The sequence below is a fragment of the Marmota monax genome, unplaced genomic scaffold, assembly GCF_021218885.2.
Source record: "Marmota monax isolate L192 unplaced genomic scaffold, Marmota_monax_Labrador192_F-V1.1 WCK01_AAM20220418_F8-fsc00012, whole genome shotgun sequence".
In the NCBI taxonomy this organism is placed as follows: domain Eukaryota; kingdom Metazoa; phylum Chordata; class Mammalia; order Rodentia; family Sciuridae; genus Marmota; species Marmota monax.
The window spans coordinates 6534601-6556438 of NW_026695227.1; the positions used below are offsets into that span (position 1 = coordinate 6534601).

General features: G+C 37.7%; 1 protein-coding gene across 3 annotated transcripts in view; it reads left to right on the forward strand.

Moving 5' to 3' along the window:
• The window catches only part of Pik3c2g (phosphatidylinositol-4-phosphate 3-kinase catalytic subunit type 2 gamma), a 385322-nt gene that overhangs the window by 78519 nt on the left and 284965 nt on the right, over positions 1–21838 (forward strand). For all 3 annotated transcript variants that reach the window (XM_058576231.1, XM_058576230.1, XM_058576232.1), the window contains 2 exons: positions 3910–3980; positions 7314–7377. In XM_058576231.1, coding sequence (XP_058432214.1) covers positions 3910–3980; positions 7314–7377 — 135 coding nt within the window. The remainder of the gene's footprint in view (positions 1–3909; positions 3981–7313; positions 7378–21838) is intronic.

Genomic DNA, 21838 nt, shown 5'->3' on the forward strand with positions numbered 1-21838 from the left:
CACTTGAAACTAGCTGTGGTGGGCTCTGAGTACCTTGTTGTCTTAACACTGGAAAGTCATTCTGAGGTGGTCCTAGATGCACAGGGTGTCTATCTCTGATGTCTTTCCTCAAATTAAAGACTTTGAAAGAAATTCACACTTCCAGATCTCTGAGCCTACCAATGGGTAGGGTGGCCTTGCAGATTCCTGAGATATCTTGGAGGCATCCTTCCTATTGTCCTGGTACAAAGTGCTTGTCTTCTTTTTGTAGGTGCCAATAACCACACAGTCCTTATCCAAAACTTATACCCATCCCTTCTCTGGCCAAGCTGCAAAATTTTCAAGTCATTCTGATGTTTCTCTTTTCTCCTGATTCTTACTATAAATCCAGTTAAAGGTAGCCAGTAATATCTACACAACAGCTTGAATACTGGGCTGCCTTGAAATTTCCTCTGTTAGTTAACTCGTCTACCACCCTTGATCTCAGTCTCCCACAAAGCATCTGAGCATGATAAAAATGCATTCAAATTAATTGCCATGGTGTAACATTTAGCCTCTGGTCCAGTTTCCAATAGTCCTCACTTCCCAATAGAAACCTCACCTGCATCACCTTTACTCTTGGCACTCCCATCAGCAGTCTGGTTTTTGAGCCCACAGCAAAATACAAGGTAAGCTCTGTTTACAGCATGCTAGGTTTTCTCCAGCCCGCTCCTCCAAATATTTCCAAACTCTTCCTGTAAACCAATTCCAAAGGCTTCTCCACATCATCAAGTATATAGCAACAACAAAGACCCCACTTCTCACTGCCAGTTTTCTGTTGGTCAGCTTTCCATTACTACAACAAATGCCATAGTCATCCTATAAAGGGGAAACACCTATTTTGGCTCACAGTTTTAGAGTTTCTACCCATGATCAGTTGGACCTAATGCTTTTGATGTTATGGCAAGGCAGCATATCATGACAGCAGCATATGTTGAAGCAAAAATCTGACATCTCATTAGGAAACAGGTAGCAAAAAAAAAAAAATACTGAGGACAATACCTTTCAAGTGTACTCCTCCAGAGACCTATAAACATCTGACTTTACCCCACCTCTTAATGATTCCACCTTCCTTTAATGCCACTGTGGGGATGATGTCTTTAATACATGAGCCTTAGAGGAATACTCAGATCCAAATCAAAGCAATCATGGTGTTTGCTGATAGGTCAACAATTTTGATACATAATACTTTTTCTTTAAACTTTTAATACACAGAAAGCAGGATAAATTATACTCTCATGGGCAAATATGTGACAAAAATAAATGAACAAACAAAAGGATAATTGCCTTTTTTCATTTTTTATTGGTTCATGTTAGTTATACATAATATTAGGATTCCTTTTGGCATAATTATAAATACATAGAATTCAGTTTGCTCCAATTCAATCCTCAGTACTTACTCTTAACCTTTACCTCCTCCCTCAATTGCCTGATTTTAAAGCAGACTTTATAAAGGTTTTGGGGTAGAATCTAGATACTATATTAATCACTTTAATATACTGAGACAGCTTATCATCTTCTGATTCTTCTTCAGTGTCTGAATTACCATATTTAAAATATCTGACCCTTGTTTTTAACATAGGCATCATAAAAAGATATGTTTTCAATACTACTTTTCAAAATGTTGTCAAAATTCTCCTGATTTTCAGAATTTAAGCTGTAAGCTAAACATTTGTGAACAATTATATTGTCGCTCTAGTAAAACTATAAAAGTAGATTTATGGTACTTTTTCACATAGAAATGTAATAATTATTATCATTTGACTAAATTTATCAACATCATTGCCTTTCAATAGATACTTTAGTGTTTTATAGTTATGAAAGGCATTACCAAGCTCAATTCATCTTAGATGCCTTCCCTATTTGAAACTTGATTATATTATACTAAAATATGACAATTTAATTCTTGTTCTGAGAGACTGTTCATTTAGCAATTTGATGGGCTTTAGAAACCATCCTTGATTTCAAAATCTTAAAACTCCTACATTGATTAGATGTGATGTAAATGACTGAATCTCTTTTTAAGTTTTTGCTCTCTTTTTATCTTTCTCTAAGTTGATCAAAAGTGTTGCCAACATTGTAGATACTAATCATAAAAACAAGATTTGCTTCTAGCTCCAAGGGAATATTCACAGAACAATTATGACAACAGAATTTTTAGATGAAAATACAGGTTTGACATTTTTCTTAAGACCAAGGCATGGTCTTCAGCTTTGAAGAAAAGTAAAACACACAGTTTGTTCCATATCCAGCTGCTGAAATTCTTCTCCACACTTCTGAGAAATTTTAAATAAAAACAAAATAGTTTTAGTAAATAGCAATACAACAAAGGCTTATTTTTCCACCCCACGATATTTCTGTAAACCAAATAAGATGGGTTTACAATAAATGTAAGTATGATATACAGAACGATACAAATAACTATACATATGTATATATTTTAAGTTTGTTTTTCAATACATAACAATTTAAATTTTATATTATTTATATACATGCTTTGATTTTACCATCTGAAAGAGGGGAAGTACTGGATACTAAGATATTACATTTCTAAACTTAATACTGTTTTTTAAACTGTTTTTGTCTTTATAGTTCCCTCCCTTTTTGCTGAACAATATAAAGTGTGGCCTTCTCGACCACATATAAAGAAATTATCTTATTGCTGTCACACTTTCTAGTTTAGCTATCCCCATACATTGCATACATCCATGACTCTCTATGTAAATTTCTACAGTAAGCTTCACACTCCAAGTTCCTTAGCATCTCTACAAAGTATTTCTCTTTAAAACCATACACTTACAGCATTGTTTTATACTAATAACCTCATTCTTTCCAAGTAACTTAGCTTCTTCCACACACGCACACAAAAAAAATCATAAAAATTGATTCGCTTTTGACCTTTAGCCACATACAGATTTCTGATGTTTTCCATCAGAAACTTTAATAGGCAATTTCAAAATCAAGTGTGTGGCCGAGCTTGGTGGTGCATGCCTGTAATCCCAGTGGCTAGGGAGGTTGAGACAGGAGGATCGAGAGTTCAAAGCCAGCCTCAGCAATGGTGAGGTGCTAAGCAACTCAGTGAGACCCTGTCTCTAAATAAAATATTAAAATAGGGCTGGAGACACACAAGATTACATATACCCAAGCAATAAAGAACTTATCAGCTTTCAACTTTGTTGCCACCCACCGTGTGGTCAAATAGTGCAATTATGATGGAGTATATTATATTATATCTGCACAGTTACATAGTTTTATGGATACCTAGTTAAAAAAAGCTAGTCAAAGAGTTTAGGTGAGTGTGTGATAGTGTGTTTGTGTATGCATATGGGCCACAGGACTGAAAATAAACTGGCAATTGATGTGTCCCAGAATTTATACTCATCATATTCTGTCACCCATTAGCATAATATATTGTTCATGAAAGAGAAAGCTTTCTTATGCTGACATTTTGGTGGTAAGATGCTGAAAAATGGAGGAATTTACTGTCTGTCTACTGCCCCACATGGCCAAATATCATCTTAGATTGCCATGGCATGCACACTTGCCCTAAATGAAGGAAAAAAAGAAGAGAAAGTTCCTATGTGGGAAGAACTGGTGACTAAAAGCCTGCCTTTTTACACACTAGTAGAAGTTTATGTTTGACCTTGGTGATGCCAGGATGTTTTTCAACTGTCTTCTCAATTTAGCCTCAACTTAAGCTCAGCTTTCTGTTTCACTACTGAAAAGAAGGCTTGTACAGTTAAGGAGAGTCTTTAAGAAAAAGCATAAAAATGATGAATGAGGGTTATCAACAGAGGTGAATAAAATGACAGCAGGAAGTTGCAGACCTATTTTTATCTGGCACTCATTCCTATTCACTCTATAAATATTAATATATCCTGCTGTCTACAGAATGAAGACGACCACTGTCAGTTTCACCCAAACCAACTTCTAGAGTTTACACACATTTGGAAAGTATCCAGGTAAGACATTTTACTTCTGTTCCAAGACGGCTTTCTGAGTTCTCACATGCCAAATCGCAATATTTTTCAGTTGATTGTAAAGAGTGTCCTTTCACTAGTACCATGGAAGCTATTGTACTTTTAATAGATGTCTCCCTTTGGCAAGTTCTGTTAATAATTATCTGTTCTTCACAGCTTTTCAGATATATTTGAAGGGCTGCTAACACCTTCCAGAACAATCTAACATTCATTTTAAAATATCTCTGCTGCTGGTTATTACATTTTCAAGGATTTTTTTTCTCATTCATTTTGTGAATTTGGGTATGCATGTGTCACTAAGCTCTTTGTAAAACTGAATTTCCATACTTGGAAAGTCAAGATCCTCTACTTAAAATTCTGGAGCTCCCTGAATGTAATTGGTATATCATAAACAGACGAGAGTAAATTCGTATCAGAAGACTCAACTGACAGGAAATGAACATACCCTAATTGATTCTTTTGACTAAATATATGCATGAATTATTTGGAAGAATAGACCTATTAGGAAGCTAAATTGCTACAGTCAGGTTATATCTGTAACTAAATTCTTTTGAGCTGAACCAGCAAAAAATGTGTTGTGGGAAATATATTTCATAAATCTCTAAAGCAAAGCCTGATATAAAATAATAGTCATCACTTTGTGGAGTTATTATATATTTTGCATGCATTATCTCCTCTAATTTCTGCCTTTCCCCAATCCCAGAATAATGCATATTATTCTACTTCAAAACCAAACAGACTGAAGTTTGGGGAGGTTAAATAACTTTCCCAAGGCCACTCAGGTCACTAGTGGCAGGAGTAAACTCAGATCTATCTGAAATATTCAAAGGCCATGTTTTTTTCATTAAGCTATGAGTGTTTTCCATGTGTGTCCCACTTTCTACTTCCCTTCCCAAAATTTTCAGCCTCACAGTATAAAATTATAGAATGGCTAAGACTAGAAAAGACATTACACATAAGCTCACACTCAAAATTTTATTTTGTAACTAATTATAAGGATTGGGTCAGCATAGCATTTTAACTGTCAATATAGCACATTAGCAAAGGCTATAGTTTCCTTTTTATAAAATAAATTTTCCAGGAATGGCAGGTGTGAGGAGATATAGAAAAAAAAGAAATCAAATGTGACAAAGTCTTTAAAACTGGGAATGCTTAGGAGACAAGGCATTATTTTGAACTGGCTTGGTGGGACACCAAAAGGCAAGAGGCAGAGGCTATGAGAAGAAGGTCAAAGCCAGGATGTATTCACTCTGCTCTTGTCTTACACCTGCCACTGCCTGTCCAGGTGTCCACAGGGTTAAAAAAAAAAGGTTCTACTTTGGTAAGGCATAAAGGAAACCTACCAGAGACTACCTAGAATCAGATTTAACTCCTTCACTCTTTCCCTCCAATCCAAGAGCAGTGAACCACCATCTGATGGATGCCACCTCCCAGTGCTACTTTGGTAAGAAAACTAAAAAAAAAAAAAAAAAAAAAAAGTTGAAAAGTTTTGCTAGCTATCATACAGATTGAATGTTGCAGCCATGACTAAAACCAAGTCTCTAACTCTCAAGGAGTGTTTATTCTACTTCCTTTATATTCCAAACTCAGCCCCTTAGATTTCTTCCGTGTTATCTAGTACAGGTCTATTCACGCCCTCCTTAAGGCCAGTGTGGGACTTTGCCTTCTGTGAGACGGTGCTGCTCTGCCTGCCTTTCTCAACCCACTTGATGGTGTCATCAGAAAGTCAAATGCTAGACAGCAGCTTATATTTTGTTTATTCTATGACTCAACTACCTTTTAGAAGATGGGAACTTCACTTACCATCATTATTTTCTAGTACTTTTTCTGTAAAATAGATACCATACCTTAAAGTTAAGTGCTGAAATCAGTGCAGTTCAGGTAGATTTTTAATTTTAGAAATAGGTTTTATATGAAAATGCACCACTGCTTTTCTACCCCTCCATTGACATCTTCTATGTAGTTTTTCTTTGAATTGACAGATGGAATCCCACTAACGGGATAATGTAATAAGAGTGAGGAAGCGCTGCTGTAAAGCATATTGATTAGTTTTTAATGCTGTGTTTTTATTTTGTGCTACTCATTATTCAATTCAATTAGGAGTTTTTCAGGACAAATAAGAAGATAAAGTTAATAATGTTTTGGAACACGTTCTGAAGAATGAAACCCACAAGAATTGCTGTTCAAATCATAAATATTCCAACTAAACATAGATAAAGCTGGAATAAGAGAAGCTTAGGAAAGAAAAAAAAACAGAGGTTTGGTATCAAAGACACTACTATTATAAATACATGCCATTAATTCCAAATGCAATTCTCTATAAGATTTTTCATATTTAACATTTCATGATGTTAGTGTTTACCATTGTCTTCTTACGAATCCCTTTTGTGGGGCACCTAGTTTTTGTGAGGATGGTTTTGAACTCGAGATCCTCGTGCCTCAGTCTCCTGAGCCCTTGGGATTATAGGCTTGCACCACCATATCCAGCAAGCCCCAGCTCTTTTTTACCTGTGCTTCTAACTAGCTATAAATTGGGGTCCCACAATCTCCTTATTGGGTTTGCCTAATTTGCTTGAGTGGTTCACAGAACTCAGGGAATCACATTTACCGGTTTATTGTAAGATATTTAAGAAGGATGCAATGAAGAGATGCATAGAGCATTGGGGTGGGGAGCAGAGTTTCATGCCTTCTCCAGGTACAGTAATGTCCAGAAATCTCCAGGTATTCAGTCATCTGAAAACCCTCTCCAAACCCTGTCCTTTTGAACTTTAATAGAAACTTCATTACATAGCCATGATTGATTGAATTATTGACCATCCGTGTTCAGCTTAACCTTCAGCCCCTCTAATTCTGCTTGGGTCTTTCCAGTTTCTATCCTGAAGATATCCAGGGGTTCCAGCCAACAGTCAACTAATTAGCATACAAAAAGATACTTACCACTTCAAATATTCTAAGGGTTTTAGGGAATAGGGACCAACACCAGATATATATTTTATAAGATCACGCCTTTGCAACTCACATTTTGAATTAACAGTTATTTGATATGAAGATCAATCTTTGAAAGATTTGGTTAATTTGTCCTAACTTTTTTGGAGTGATAAAATGTTCACATATATTTATAGTTGGTCAAGTTATACAATTTTATATAGCACTTATAAAAATATTTTCAAAATTATGTAAAGGGTAATCCCTTTTATACCCTATTTTTTATAAAATAATGAACCAAACACAACTTGTGATAAATATTTGTGCTAAAGAAAACACTAGATAAAATTTTCCACCCAATTTTAATTAAGTATTTTTTTTCCTTTTCAGACAATGCCTCTCAACAGTAATCAAAAAGTATGATTTCCACCTGAAATACCTATTGAAAAACCAGGTATTGGCTTTTGTTATTTGATCTGTCAATTCAATAAGCATTCATTAAGCATGTTCTATTTTCCTGAAATATTGAAAGTTTCTGAAGACAAAGATGAATGACACAGAAAGTTTGTACTTGAGGGGGCTTTCATTCTACTATGGACAAACAGACAAAAAAATATATGGAATGAAGTATTGTAAGTACCATGAAAGATGTGTGTATATGCAGGAAACATAAGTAAGACAGGATTATTAGCTTTACCCATTTAAACTATGTATTGAAAAACAATTCAGTGTTTTCAGGCCAAACAAGGGAAATCTTGAAGGATGGTGTGGAGTAGGGATAACTTTCAGCCAAGGAAAATATGAAGAGAAACAGTCAGAAAACAGCCTGGTGTGATTAGGAAGCCATATGAAATTTGACATGGCTACAAGGGTTCAGGTTGAGAACCTAGAAAGAGAGCAGACAGCACCAAGTTATGTGGGATCATCTGGACCTTACATGGGCAATTAAGGATTTTCAAATTCATCAGTTGATGACATGAAACCATTCTGCAAGGTGGTACAAACATTGACAGTTGATTGGAGGAGCATTTTATTAACCGAGAGATGATTTAGGCATAGCTTAACTCTCAAATGTAGGAATGGAGATAATGGGACAGATCCATAACAGGTGAAAATGTGCAATTTACATAATCAGCTGAAAAACTAGGTGTTTTTACCTAGGGCATGCCTAGAATAACTCCATATTTCCCTGCTGCTGACTTACTGCATGGAGAAATCAACTGACTACAATGAAGAGAGGAGAAGCATCCTTGGCAGGAGAAAATCATGGGTGTTGTCCAATGCTATTGAAATTGGGTCATGTTTGGGGCATCCAAGTTGTGATCTCCATTAGGCAGATCACTTCCTGCAGCTGCTTCTTCCAGACAAGAGTTGGTGTTTCACAAATAAGACACCATATTATTACAGAAAATTGTATGAGTCAGAGACTATTTTTAAAACAAGTGAGAACTTTTTTCCATTAAGTAATTGACTTTGAGCTTGGTTCTTCAACCTTGTGATTTTCATTCTTCCTAATATAAAAGTTAAAACTTATAGGTACCCAGGACACATTAAAACTTCACCCTAGAGCATCTATACCTTTTGACTATATGTAGAGATACTTTTGAGGTTATCATAATCTACTTATACGTGAATTAATTTAGTTATCTAAATGTCTCAGTATTGCTAATATATCATACACATACACACTTGATTTTTGAGAATTTGTAATGGTGCTTAACTTCCAAATTTAGAAGTTTGATCATATTATTCATATATGAAGACTCCAATATATTCACTTTGAAAGAAACCATTGACTACTGTGAATTTTTCTGATATGACTTAACACTTGGCAAATCATCAAAGAAATACTGTCTTTACATTATCACTGGGAAATAGTGATCATCTCTTACCAATAAATTACTTTATAAATAGACACAGTGTTTGAGACATTCCAGATGAACTCAGTCCAAAACAATTAGCTTTTTAAATGAGTTTTTTTAATGAAGCATCAATAGTAAATATGTGAGAATGAAGGACAGACTCTAATATTCTAAATTTTTTATTTTGCACCTTCTATTATTCAACAAGCACATTAAATAGCATTTCATTGATGTCTAAAACAGCATCAGTTTAAAAAAGTAATGGTTTTAGCCTATTTCCCAAACTTGGATTATTATATATGATTTGAAAAACAAAAAAGAGGTGGTTGAATAAATTTGTCATGAATGTTACCAAATACTATGGATAATTTAACTTATCAAATATTTTCTTTCCTTGGAATGATTATTTCATGATTATTTAATGATTATTAAAATATCATTATTTTAGACTCCACTCATTTCAGATTGGACATCCTGGGTTTTATGTTAACTTAACATATTTCATACATATTCCAACATACTAATTTTGGAAGTTATTTGCCTAGAGCTTTTCCATTGGACTTTTTTGTTCTATCTCTTTTATTCTACTAGTATCCTGAACTATAAGAAATACATTCAATTTTCATTCTGTATTCTGTTTTCAATCTTTAACATTTCAGATAAATTAAGTATAAAAGAAAGAAAAATAATTTCCCCAAATGTATCACTGAATGCTTACTTTCTTTTTTTTTTTTTTTTTTTTTTTTTTTTTTTAATTTTTTATTGTTGGCTGTTCAAAACATTACATAGTTCTTGATATATCATATTTCACAATTTGATTCAAGTGGGTTATGAGCTCCCATTTTTACCCCATATACAGATTGCAGAATCACATCAGTTACACATCCATTGATTTACATATTGCCATACTAGTGTCTGTTGTATTCTGCTGCCTTTCCTATCCTCTACTATCCCCCCTCCCCTCCCCTCCCCTCCCCTCCCCTCCCCTCCCCTCTTCTCTCTCTGCTCCCTCTACTGACATTCGTTTGTCCCCCTTATATTATTTTTCCCCTTCCCCTCACTTCCTCTTGTATGTACTTTTGTATAACTCTGAGGGTCTCCTTCCATTTCCATGCATTTTCCCTTCTCTCTCCCATTCCCTCCCACCTCTCATCCCTGTTTAATGTTAATCTTCTTCTCCTGCTCTTCGACCCTACTCTGTTCTTAGTTACTCTCCTTATATCAAAGAAGACATTTGGCATTTGTTTTTTAGGGATTGGCTAGCTTCACTTAGCATAATCTGCTCTAATGCCATCCATTTCCCTGTAAATTCTATGATTTTGTCATTTTTTAATGCAGAGTAATACTCCATTGTGTATAAATGCCACATTTTTTTTATCCATTCATCCATTGAAGGGCATCTAGGTTGGTTCCACAGTCTAGCTATTGTGAATTGTGCTGCTATGAACACAGATGTAGCAGTGTCCCTGTAGCATGCTCTTTTTAGGTCTTTAGGGAATAGACCGAGAAGGGGAATAGCTGGGTCAAATGGTGGCTCCATTCCCAGCTTTCCAAGAAATCTCCATACTGCTTTCCAAATTGGCTGCACCAATTTACAGTCCCACCAGCAATGTACAAGTGTACCCTTTTCCCCACATCCTCGCCAGCACTTGTTGTTGTTTGACTTCATAATGGCTGCCAATCTAACTGGAGTGAGATGGTATCTTAGGGTGGTTTTGATTTGCATTTCTCTGACAGCTAGAGATGGTGAGCATTTTTTCATGTACTTGTTGATTGATTGTATGTCCTCCTCTGAGAAGTGTCTGTTCAGGTCCTTGGCCCATTTGTTGATTGGGTTGTTTGTTCTCTTATTGTCTAATTTTTTGAGTTCTTTGTATACTCTGGATATTAGGGCTCTATCTGAAGTGTGAGGAGTAAAGATTTGTTCCCAGGATGTAGGCTCTCTATTTACCTCTCTTATTGTTTCTTTTGCTGAGAAAAAACTTTTTAGTTTGAGTAAGTCCCATTTGTTGATTCTAGTTATTAACTTTTGTGCTATGGGTGTCCTATTGAGGAATTTGGAGCCCGACCCCACAGTATGTAGATCGTAGCCAACTTTTTCTTCTATCAGACGGCGTGTCTCTGATTTGATATCAAGCTCCTTGATCCATTTTGAATTTACTTTTGTGCATGGCGAGAGAAAGGGATTCAGTTTCATTTTGTTGCATATGGATTTCCAGTTTTCCCAGCACCATTTGTTGAAGATGCTATCCTTCCTCCATTGCATGCTTTTAGCCCCTTTATCAAATATAAGATAGTTGTAGTTTTGTGGATTGGTTTCTGTGTCCTCTATTCTGTACCATTGGTCCACCCGCCTGTTTTGGTACCAGTACCATGCTGTTTTTGTTACTATTGCTCTGTAGTATAGTTTGAAGTCTGGTATCGCTATACCGCCTGATTCACCCTTCCTGCTTAGCATTGTTTTTGCTATTCTGGGTCTTTTGTTTTTCCATATGAATTTCATGATTGCTTTCTCTATTTCTACAAGAAATGCCGTTGGTATTTTGATTGGCATTGCATTAAACCTGTAGAGAACTTTTGGTAATATCGCCATTTTGATGATGTTAGTTCTGCCTATCCATGAACAGGGTATATTTTTCCATCTTCTAAGATCTTCTTCTATTTCTCTCTTTAGGGTTCTGTAGTTTTCATTGTATAAGTCTTTCACCTCTTTTGTTAGGTTGATTCCCAAGTATTTTATTTTTTTTGAAGATATTGTGAATGGAGTGGTTGTCCTCATTTCCATTTCAGAGGATTTGTCGCTGATATACAGGAATGCCTTTGATTTATGCGTGTTGATTTTATATCCTGCCACTTTGCTGAATTCATTTATTAGCTCTAATAGTTTCTTTGTAGACCCTTTTGGGTCTGCTAGGTATAGAATCATGTCATCTGCAAATAGTGATAATTTAAGTTCTTCTTTTCCTATTTTGATGCCTTTAATTTCTTTCGTCTGTCTAATTGCTCTGGCCAGTGTTTCGAGAACTATGTTGAACAGAAGTGGAGAGAGAGGGCATCCCTGTCTTGTTCCAGATTTTAGAGGGAATGCCTTCAATTTTTCTCCATTCAGAATGATGCTAGCCTGAGGCTTAGCATAGATTGCTTTTACAATATTGAGGTATGTTCCTGTTATCCCTAGTTTTTCTAGAGTTTTGAACATAAAGGGATGCTGTACTTTGTCAAATGCTTTTTCCGCATCTATCGAGATGATCATATGATTCTTATTTTTAAGTCTATTGATGTGATGAATAACATTTATTGATTTCCGTATATTGAACCAGCCTTGCATCCCAGGGATGAATCCTACTTGATCATGGTGCACAATTTTTTTGATAAGTTTTTGTATCCGAGTGGCCAGAATTTTATTGAGGATTTTTGCATCTAGGTTCATTAGAGATATTGGTCTGAAGTTTTCTTTCTTTGAAGTGTCTTTGTCTGGTTTAGGTATCAGGGTGATGTTGGCCTCGTAGAATGAATTTGGAAGTTCTCCCTCTTTTTCTATTTCCCGAAGTAGCTTGAAAAGTATTGGTATTAGTTCCTCTTTAAAGGTTTTGTAAAACTCTGCTGTATACCCATCTGGTCCTGGGCTTTTCTTAGTTGGTAGTCTTTTGATGGTTTCTTCTATTTCCTCAATTGATATTGGTCTGTTTAGGTTGTCTATATCCTCCTGACTCAATCTGGGCAGATCATATGACTTAAGAAATTTATCGATGCCTTCACTATCTTCTAATTTATTGGAGTATAAGGATTCAAAATAATTTTTGATTATCTTCTGTATTTCTGAAGTGTCTGTTGTGATATTGCCTTTTTCATCCCGTATGCTAGTAATTTGAGTTCTCTCTCTTCTTCTCTTCGCTAGCATGGCTAAGGGTCTGTCGATTTTGTTTATTTTTTCAAAGAACCAACTTTTAGTTTTGTCAATTTTTTCAATTGTTTCTTTTGTTTCGATTTCATTAATTTCAGCTCTGATTTTAATTATTTCTTGCCTTCTACTTCTTTTGCTGTTGTTTTGCTCTTCTTTTTCTAGGATTTTGAGATGAAGTATGAGATCATTTATTTGTTGGTTTTTTCTTTTTTTAAGGAATGAACTCCAAGCAATGAATTTTCCTCTTAGAACTGCTTTCAATGTGTCCCATAGATTCCGATATGTTGTGTCTGTGTTTTCATTAATCTCTAAGAATTTTTTAATTTCTTCCTTGATGTCTTCTATAACCCATTGATCATTCAGTAACCTATTGTTCATTCTCCAAGTGATGTATTCTTTTCCCTTCCTTCTTTTATCGTTGATTTTCAGTTCCATTCCATTATGATCAGATAGGATGCATGGTATTATCTCTACTCCTTTATATTGTCTAAGAGTTTCCCTGTGACATAATATATGATCTATTTTTGAGAAGGATCCATGTGCTGCTGAGAAAAAAGTGTAACTGCTTGATGTTGGGTGGTATACTCTATATATGTCAATTAAGTCTAGGTTATTAATTGTGTTATTGAGTTCTATAGTTTCCTTATTCAACTTTTGTTTGGAAGATCTGTCCAGTGGTGATAGAGGTGTGTTGAAGTCTCCCATGATTATTGTATGGTGGTCTATTAGACTCTTGAACTTGAGAAGAGTTTGTTTGATGAACATAGCTGCACCATTGTTTGGGGCATATATATTTATGATTGTTATGTCTTGTTGGTGTATGGTTCCCTTGAGCAGTATGTAGTATCCCTCTTTATCCCTTTTGATTAACTTTGGCTTGAAATCTATTTTATTTGATATGAGTATGGATACTCCTGCTTGTTTCCGAAGTCCATATGAGTGATATGATTTTTCCCAACCTTTCACCTTCAGCCTATGTATGTCTTTTCCTATCAAATGCGTCTCCTGTAGGCAGCATATTGTTGGGTCTTGTTTTGTGACCCATTCTACTAGCCTGTGTCTCTTGATTGGTGAGTTTAAGCCATTAACATTTAGGGTTATTATTGAGATATGGGTTGTTCTTCCAGCCATATTTGTTTATTTATGTTACTAAACATGGTTTGTTTTCCTCTTTGATTATTTTCCCCCCTTTAGTGTCCTACCTCCCACTGTTGGTTTTCATTGTTATTTTCCATTTCCTCTTCCTGTAATGTTTTGCCAAGGATGTTTTGAAGAGATGGTTTTCTAGCTGCAAATTCTTTTAACTTTTGTTTATCGTGGAAGGTTTTAATTTCATCTTCCATCCTGAAGCTTAATTTCGCTGGAAACACAATTCTTGGTTGGAACCCATTTTCTTTCAGTGTTTGAAATATGTTATTCCAGGATCTTCTAGCTTTCAGAGTCTGTGTTGAAAGATCAGCTGTTATCCTGATTGGCTTACCCCTAAATGTGATCTGCTTCCTTTCTCTTGTAGCTTTTAAAATTCTCTCCTTATTCTGTATGTTGGGCATCTTCATTATAATGTGTCTAGGTGTGGGTCTCTTATGATTTTGCACATTCGGCGTCCTGTAGGCTTCTAGGATTTGGGGTTCTGTCTCATTCTTCAAGTCTGGGAAGTTTTCTCGTATTATTTCATTGAATAGATTGCTCAATCCTTTGGTTTGAAACTCTGTCCCTTCCTGTATCCCAATGACTCTTAAATTTGGTCTCTTGATGTTATCCCATATTTCTTGGATGTTCTGCTCATGGTTTCTTAACAGTCTTGCTGAGCTGTCTATGTTCTTTTCAAGTTGAAATACTTTATCTTCATTGTCTGATGTTCTGTCTTCTAAGTGTTCTACTCTGCTGGTAGTATTCTCAATTGAGTTTTTAAGTTGGCTTATTGCTTCCTGCATTTCTAGGATTTCTGTTTGTTTGTTTTTTATAACCTCTATTTCCCTGTGTAGTTGATCTTTTGCTTCTTGGATTTGTTTATGTAATTCATTGTTGAAGTGATCTTTCATTGTCTGATTTTGCTGTCTGATGTCTTCCTTGAGACTCCAGATCATCTGAAGCATGTATATCCTGAATTCTTTATCTGACATTCCATCTGCTGCAGCTATTACCTCTTCTAACGTTGAGTTGACCTGCATTGCTTGTGGTCCTTTCTTTCCTTGTCTCTTCATACTGTTTGCGTTCCTTTCTACTTAGTGAAACTGTTGTGTTATTGAATTTTCCCCCTATATATTTATATTGGTCTTGTATAGTTGCAAAGTCTCCCTCGCAGGCGCGGGCGGCGGCTCTGTCCCTCTGTGGGCCGCTAGGCTTGTTCTGTGGGTGGTCACAGATCTGTCTACTTTGCAGGTGCAGGCAGCGGCACTGCCCCTCTGCAGGCCTCTGGGGCTGTACTGCCAGTGGGTCGCAGGTCCGCCTACCTTGCAGGTGCGGGGGGGGGGGGGGGCTCTACCCTTCCTCAGGCCACTGGGCCTGTTCTGTCTCTCGGTTGCAGGTCTGGCCTGTTCTGATGGTGGTCACAGTTCCACCTACCTGGCAGGCGCGGGGGGTGGGGGGCGGCTCTGCCCCCCAGCAGGCCCCTGGGCCTGCTCTGTGCGTGGTCACAGTTCCCTCTACCTTGCCGGTGCAGGGGGAGGGGGCGGCTCTGCCTCCCAGCAGGCCGCTGCTCCTCTTCTGCCAGTGGGTCGCAGGCCCGCCTACCTTGCAGGAGTGATTGGAAGCTCTGTCCTGCCGCGGGCCACTCGGCCTTTTCTGTCGGTGGTCACAGTTCCACCTACCTGGCAGGCGCGTGGGGTGGGGGGTGGCTCTGCCCCTCAGCAGGCCGCTGGGCCTGCTCTGTGCGTGGTCAGAGTTCCCTCTACCTTGCCGGTGCAGGGGGAGGGGGCGGCTCTGCCTCTCAGCAGGCCGCTGCTCCTCTTCTGCCAGTGGGTCGCAGGCCCGCCTACCTTGCAGGAGTGATTGGAAGCTCTGTCCCGCCGCGGGCCACTGGGCCTTTTCTGTCGGTGGTCACCTGGCAGGGGCGGGGGGTGGTGGGTGGCTCTGCCCCTCAGCAGGCCGCTGGGCCTGCTCTGTGCGTGGTCACAGTTCCTTCTACCTTGCAGGTGCAGGGGGAGGGGGCGGCTCTGCCTCTCAGCAGGTCGCTGCTCCTCTTCTGCAGGTGGGTCGCAGGCCCGCCTACCTTGCAGGAGTGATTGGAAGCTCTGTCCCGCCGCGGGCCACTGGGCCTTTTCTGTCCGTGGTCACAGTTCCCCTACCTGGCAGGCGCGAGTGGTGGGGGGCGGCTCTGCCCCTCAGCAGGCCGCTGGGCCTGCTCTGTGCGTGGTCACAGTTCCCTCTACCTTGCCGGTGCAGGGGGAGGGGGCGGCTCTGCCTCTCAGCAGGTCGCTGCTCCTCTTCTGCCGGTGGGTCGCAGGCCCGCCCACCTTGCAGGAGTGATTGGAAGCTCTGTCCCACCGCGGGCCACTGGGCCTTTTCTGTCGGTGGTCACCTGGCAGGGGCGTGGGGTGGGGGGTGGCTCTGCCCCTCAGCAGGCCGCTGGGCCTGCTCTGTCCATGGTCACAGTTCCCCTACCTGGCAGGCGCGAGGGGTGGGGGGCGGCTCTGCCCCTCAGCAGGCCGCTGGGCCTGCTCTGTGCGTGGTCACAGTTCCCTCTACTTTGCCGGCGCAGGGGGAGGGGGCGACTCTGCCTCTCAGCAGGTCGCTGCTCCTCCTCTGCCGGTGGGTCGCAGGCCCGCCTACCTTGCAGGAGTGATTGGAAGCTCTGTCCCGCCGCGGGCCACTGGGCCTTTTCTGTCCGTGGTCACAGTTCCCCTATCTGGCAGGCGCGGGGGGTGGGGGGCGGCTCTGCCCCTCAGCAGGCCGCTGGGCCTGCTCTGTGCGTGGTCACAGTTCCCTCTACTTTGCCGGCGCAGGGGGAGGGGGCGGCTCTGCCTCTCAGCAGGTCGCTGCTCCTCTTCTGCCGGTGGGTCGCAGGCCCGCCCACCTTGCAAGAGTGATTGGAAGCTCTGTCCCACCGCGGGCCACTGGGCCTTTTCTGTCGGTGGTCACCTGGCAGGGGCGGGGGGTGGGGGGTGGCTCTGCCCCTCAGCAGGCCGCTGGGCCTGCTCTGTGCGTGGTCACAGTTCCCTCTCATGCTTACTTTCTTGATGCAAATCACTGAACTGTTTACTCACTGGAAAACTGAGGGATCAAAGACTAAACCACATCCTGAAGTGGCTGATAATCTTGTGTGAGAGACAGCATAATCACATAATAATATATAAGATATATAATTGCCAGTATAAAAATCATATCTCAGTCTACATAAAAGAATCAGCTTCTGAAACCTGTAATCCTAGTGGCTTGGGAGGCTGAGGCAGGAGAATCTTGAGTTCAAAGCCAACCTCAGCAAAAGCGAAGCCTTAAGTAATTCAGTGAGCCTGTGTCTCTAAATAAACTATAAAATAGGGCTGGGGATGTGTCTCACTGGTTGAGTGCCCCTGAGTTCAATCTTCAATCCCCAATATTAAAAAAAAAAAAAACAGAATCAACTTCTGATTCAAAATCACTTCTTTCTAGTAGATTCCAATATATTGTCTCCAAATTCCTTAATAAAATGCCAGTGAGAAACATTACAGAAAGTTAGCAATCCCTACCACTGATGATAGAGAATCTAGCAACTATTGAACTAATTTAAAAGTAGATGGGTCAGTATTTAGAAAAATCTATTTGTGTTTCAAAATGTGGTTGGGCTTCACAAAACATCTACTAGGTCTGAAAAGAGCCAGCCCCTCCAACTCCTTCTACCATGTAACCCATGACTCACGGGCAGTACTAAGAAGAAAGCCAGATGAATATGGCATCTTTATTATTCAGCTTTAATAACTGATTTAAATGAGAGATGTAAAGGAATCATTTTAATGTGAGGGAGACAGAATAATACCTATCTCACACTTGCCCCCCTAAAAAAAATAACAATAAACCAAAAGTTTTCAGCTAAATAGGGGCAGAAATGTTTATATAAAGAGAACAAAGAGGAATTTTATGTCTACCTTTTTTGAGAACTGAAACTCTCTTTAAGCAAATCAATTGTTAGATTTTCAGAAGTTCTAATTTCAAACATAATTTAAGCAGAGTAGCAATATAGGACATAATTTAGTTTCAAAGTTAGATAGATTTGTCAATCCCCATCACTATGGAAGTTTTATTAAACCTTCCTAGCATTCATTTATTCATCACTAGAGTCACTTTATGCATGTAGCTGTTTTTAGTTCTGTGACCCACTTCACTTTACTTTGTGTGTGTGTGAGGAGGTAACACTCAAAGCTTTTTGTTTTTCTAAATGAATAACCAATTATTCATGAATAATTTATTTAAAATGGTATCCCTTCCTCTATTTCATAATCTTTGCCACACTGTTAAAAACAATTAGCCATGTATTTGGAGGTCAAGTTTTAGAGACTTCCTATTCTGTTTCTTAATCTAAGGCTGTATCCTTATATCAATGAGGCCCCACGTTAATTACCATGCTTTTATAGAATGTTTAGCAACAAACAATGTTCTCTATTATTATATATATATATATATATATATTTTTAAATCTGGCTATTTTAGATACTTTGGTCACAACTGTGTTGAATCTATTGATATATTTCAGGAGATTTGCTATATCAAAATATTGAATTTTATAATCCAATCCATCTTTCCATTTATATAGGCTTTCTTAAGTTTATTCAGCAAGATTTTATTTAGAGTTCAGGTACAGGTACATTTTATTAATTTTATCCTTAATTATTTTGTACTTTAATGATATTTTACATAGTTTTATGTCATTTTCAAATTGGTTGTTACTAGTATATAAAAATAGATTTGACTTTCATACCTTGCCTTGCATGTATATTTTGTTGAATTTCCTTTTTTTGTTCTAGGAACTGTTTTTTAGATTACTTAGCATTTCTACATATATAATCATCTGTGAAACAATTTTTCTTTTTCCTTTCCTATTATGGGGGGTTTATTTATTTTATTTCCTTTATTCTTCAATACTAATCAAAGGTTTCAACAGAATTTTACTAGAATATTTAAGAACAGAATGCTTGCCTAGATACTTTTGCCAGTAAGTGTGAAGTCATGGAGTTTATGTAGCTGTGAAATGAAGTTAGTTGCCTTTCACTAGATTGAAGAAGTTTTCTTCTATTTCTAATTTGTTAAGGGTTTATGTCTTGAATGGATGATGAATTCTGTCAAATGTTTTTCTGCATGGTTTTTCTCTTTTATTCCTCTCAAATTAAAATAATATTTTTTCTCTTACTATGATAAACCCTACTTATTAAAGATTTATCATCCTTTTCATAAATTTCTAGCTTCAATTAACTGATACTTTGTTACAGGTATTGCATCTATCTTTTTGAGGGGCATTAGAATATAGTTTCATTTTCTTATAATATTGTTCTTGATTGTAGTAGCAGAGTGAATGTCGACCTTATAAAATAAGTTGGGCAGTGTTCTCTCTTCTTTTATATACTGAGGGAATTTGAGTAGATTTGGTTTTATTGTTTCCTAAAGTTACTTCATTCACTAATGAAACTATTTGCTCTGGGGTTTTCCGTATAGAAAGGATTTTACTACAAATCCTTTTTAAAATTAACACAGACTATTCAATTTTTTAGTTTTAAGACCAAAAATTTTCCTCTAAATTTCAGATATGTTGATATGGTGGTCATTATCTCTCTGCTGGATTCAGAGAAGGGTACTATTTTGTATACTATCTGGCTTTTTCACTTTACCTGAGAGGAATATTCTACATTTTAAGCCCAACTGTAACTTCAAATGAAATATTATTCTTTAAAGGAACAATAATTTGTAATAGCACTTCTAAACCTGGAATGAAAAGTGTTCTGAATTTTCAATTTGTCTTTAAACTCATTAATTGAATTTGATGATTTCCAGTTCATACACATATAGAAACTCAGTAAAATTTATATAAAATTTATGTTTATATATAACATTTATGTTGGTGTCTATTAGCTGTCATAGTATGGCTCATGTCTCCACAGAGCTTTGGGTGCTCTGTGACCCAAACTTTCTCCTCTATCATTGAAATAGTAGATGTTCTGAAGCATTATGCATCCAGTTCAACATTTCTTTCCTCTGTCTATTCTCTCTCTGGAGAATAATATTCAAATTCTAAAAATAATGCCCAAATCTGGGTTTGACATATCTTAAAATAGGCTGAATTAGGGATTTTCTTTTGAAATAACCCCACTGTTTGTGTCTATAAAGATTTTTATAATGTGGATCAGCTGTCATCAAATTTGTAAATTTTAAGCTGATTTTACCCTCCTACAAGAGTGTGTGTGTGTGTGTGTGTGTGTGTACACTTACATCTGTTACATATGTATTATTTGGGGGTAAACTCTGGGTTTGTTTTAGGATGGTATTTCTACACAGCAATTTTGCATTTGTTTCTGCCTGGGTAAGAAATAACAAAAAATAGCTCACTTATTTTTAGCATAAATTCCCAGTGCAGGTAATATAAATTAATAATCTGTAGCCATACATAGCAAAGACAAGCATTTATTTTTTTAGGTAATTATTTTCCTCATGCAAAGACTCTGGGTAGAGAAAGATCTGTTTTAGTCAGCTTTTTTCACTGCAGTAACCAAAAGACCTGACTAACAATTTGAAGGAGGAAAAGTTATTTTGGTGCTCATGGTTTCATAGGTCTCAGTCCATAGATGTCTGACTGTTGCTCTGGGCACAAGGTGAGACGGAACATCATGGCAGAAGGGTGTGGTGGAAGGTAGCAGCTTCCCAGCTGCTACATGGCACTAGGAAGCAGAGAGAGAGAGAGAGAGACTTTTGTCACCATAGACAAAATAAAAACCCCAAAGTCATGCCTTCAATGACCTGCCTCCTCCAGCCATACCCTAATTACCTACAGTAACTACCCAGTTAATTAATTAAGGGATTAATACACTCATTAGATTAAGAATATTATAACCCAATTATTCCATCTCTAAATTTTCTTGCATTGTCACATATGAGCTTTTGGGGGAGACCCTATAGCTAAACCATAACACTTCCTCAAAAATTCTCTTGGTCATTAAGTGTATAGTTTTTCTTCCTCCACTCTTTACAGATGACCATCTATCCATCCACCGTCTAGGGTTTATTCACGGATCTTACCTCCCGTTCTACTCATCCCCTACCTCTACCAACTAGTTTAAGCATAATACTTCACCCACTTATCCAACATGAGCAATAAATCTTTAAGCCTGGGGTCTCAATTCTGTCTGATTTCTCCTCAGCCATTGCAGCATTAGCATTTGAGCTACTCCTCAGGCTTGAAGTTCTGCTATATTTATGTCAACAAGAGAATTAGGCTGTTTTTGTTTTGGGATATTGTGCATTTATTTATTTTTTCTTACACTTTACCTAGTGTTCATATAAGCTTGCAGGGTCTCTGTGTGTGAGTGTGCACATATACACATGTGAAGGTAGGTTTCTCAATCCATCAGTTGCTGGAGTTGAACCTCATTGCCCTTTCCCTGGGAAGCTCATGCTCTGTGTATCAAAGAATACATGCATTTCAATACTACCTCAAATTTTCCCATCATATCTGTGTTTTTGCCATGATTAATAATGGCCGGCCTGTCTTCTTCATTTTCCAAATATGAAATTTTGGAGTCATCTTAAATCCAACCTTAGTTGTTCAGATCCAATAAATCACCAAGTTAATTTTGTAATTGCAGCATTTCACTTAACATATTTTAGAAATCTCAGTGACTCATGAATATAATATTTATCTTTCATGGATATTTTTATGAATATTTTTATGAAGATTAAAATAAGATAAATCAGATAAAAATTACTGCAAGACTGGTACAGTAGATTCAGTAAGTTTGCTACCAGCTACCTAGTGACCAAAATCAACCCAACATTTACATTTTAATTAGTAATATCTATGAATTTTCACAAATTTACATATCTCACATACCTACTTAGAATGCCTGAATAAAAAATAGTTTTATAACTTTTTAATTCACATTTTATTAGCTATCTGTGCATATGCAGTGTCTCGTTCATCGTATAAACTAAAATATTGGTGTGAATGGCTAGAAATTAATTAAGCATTA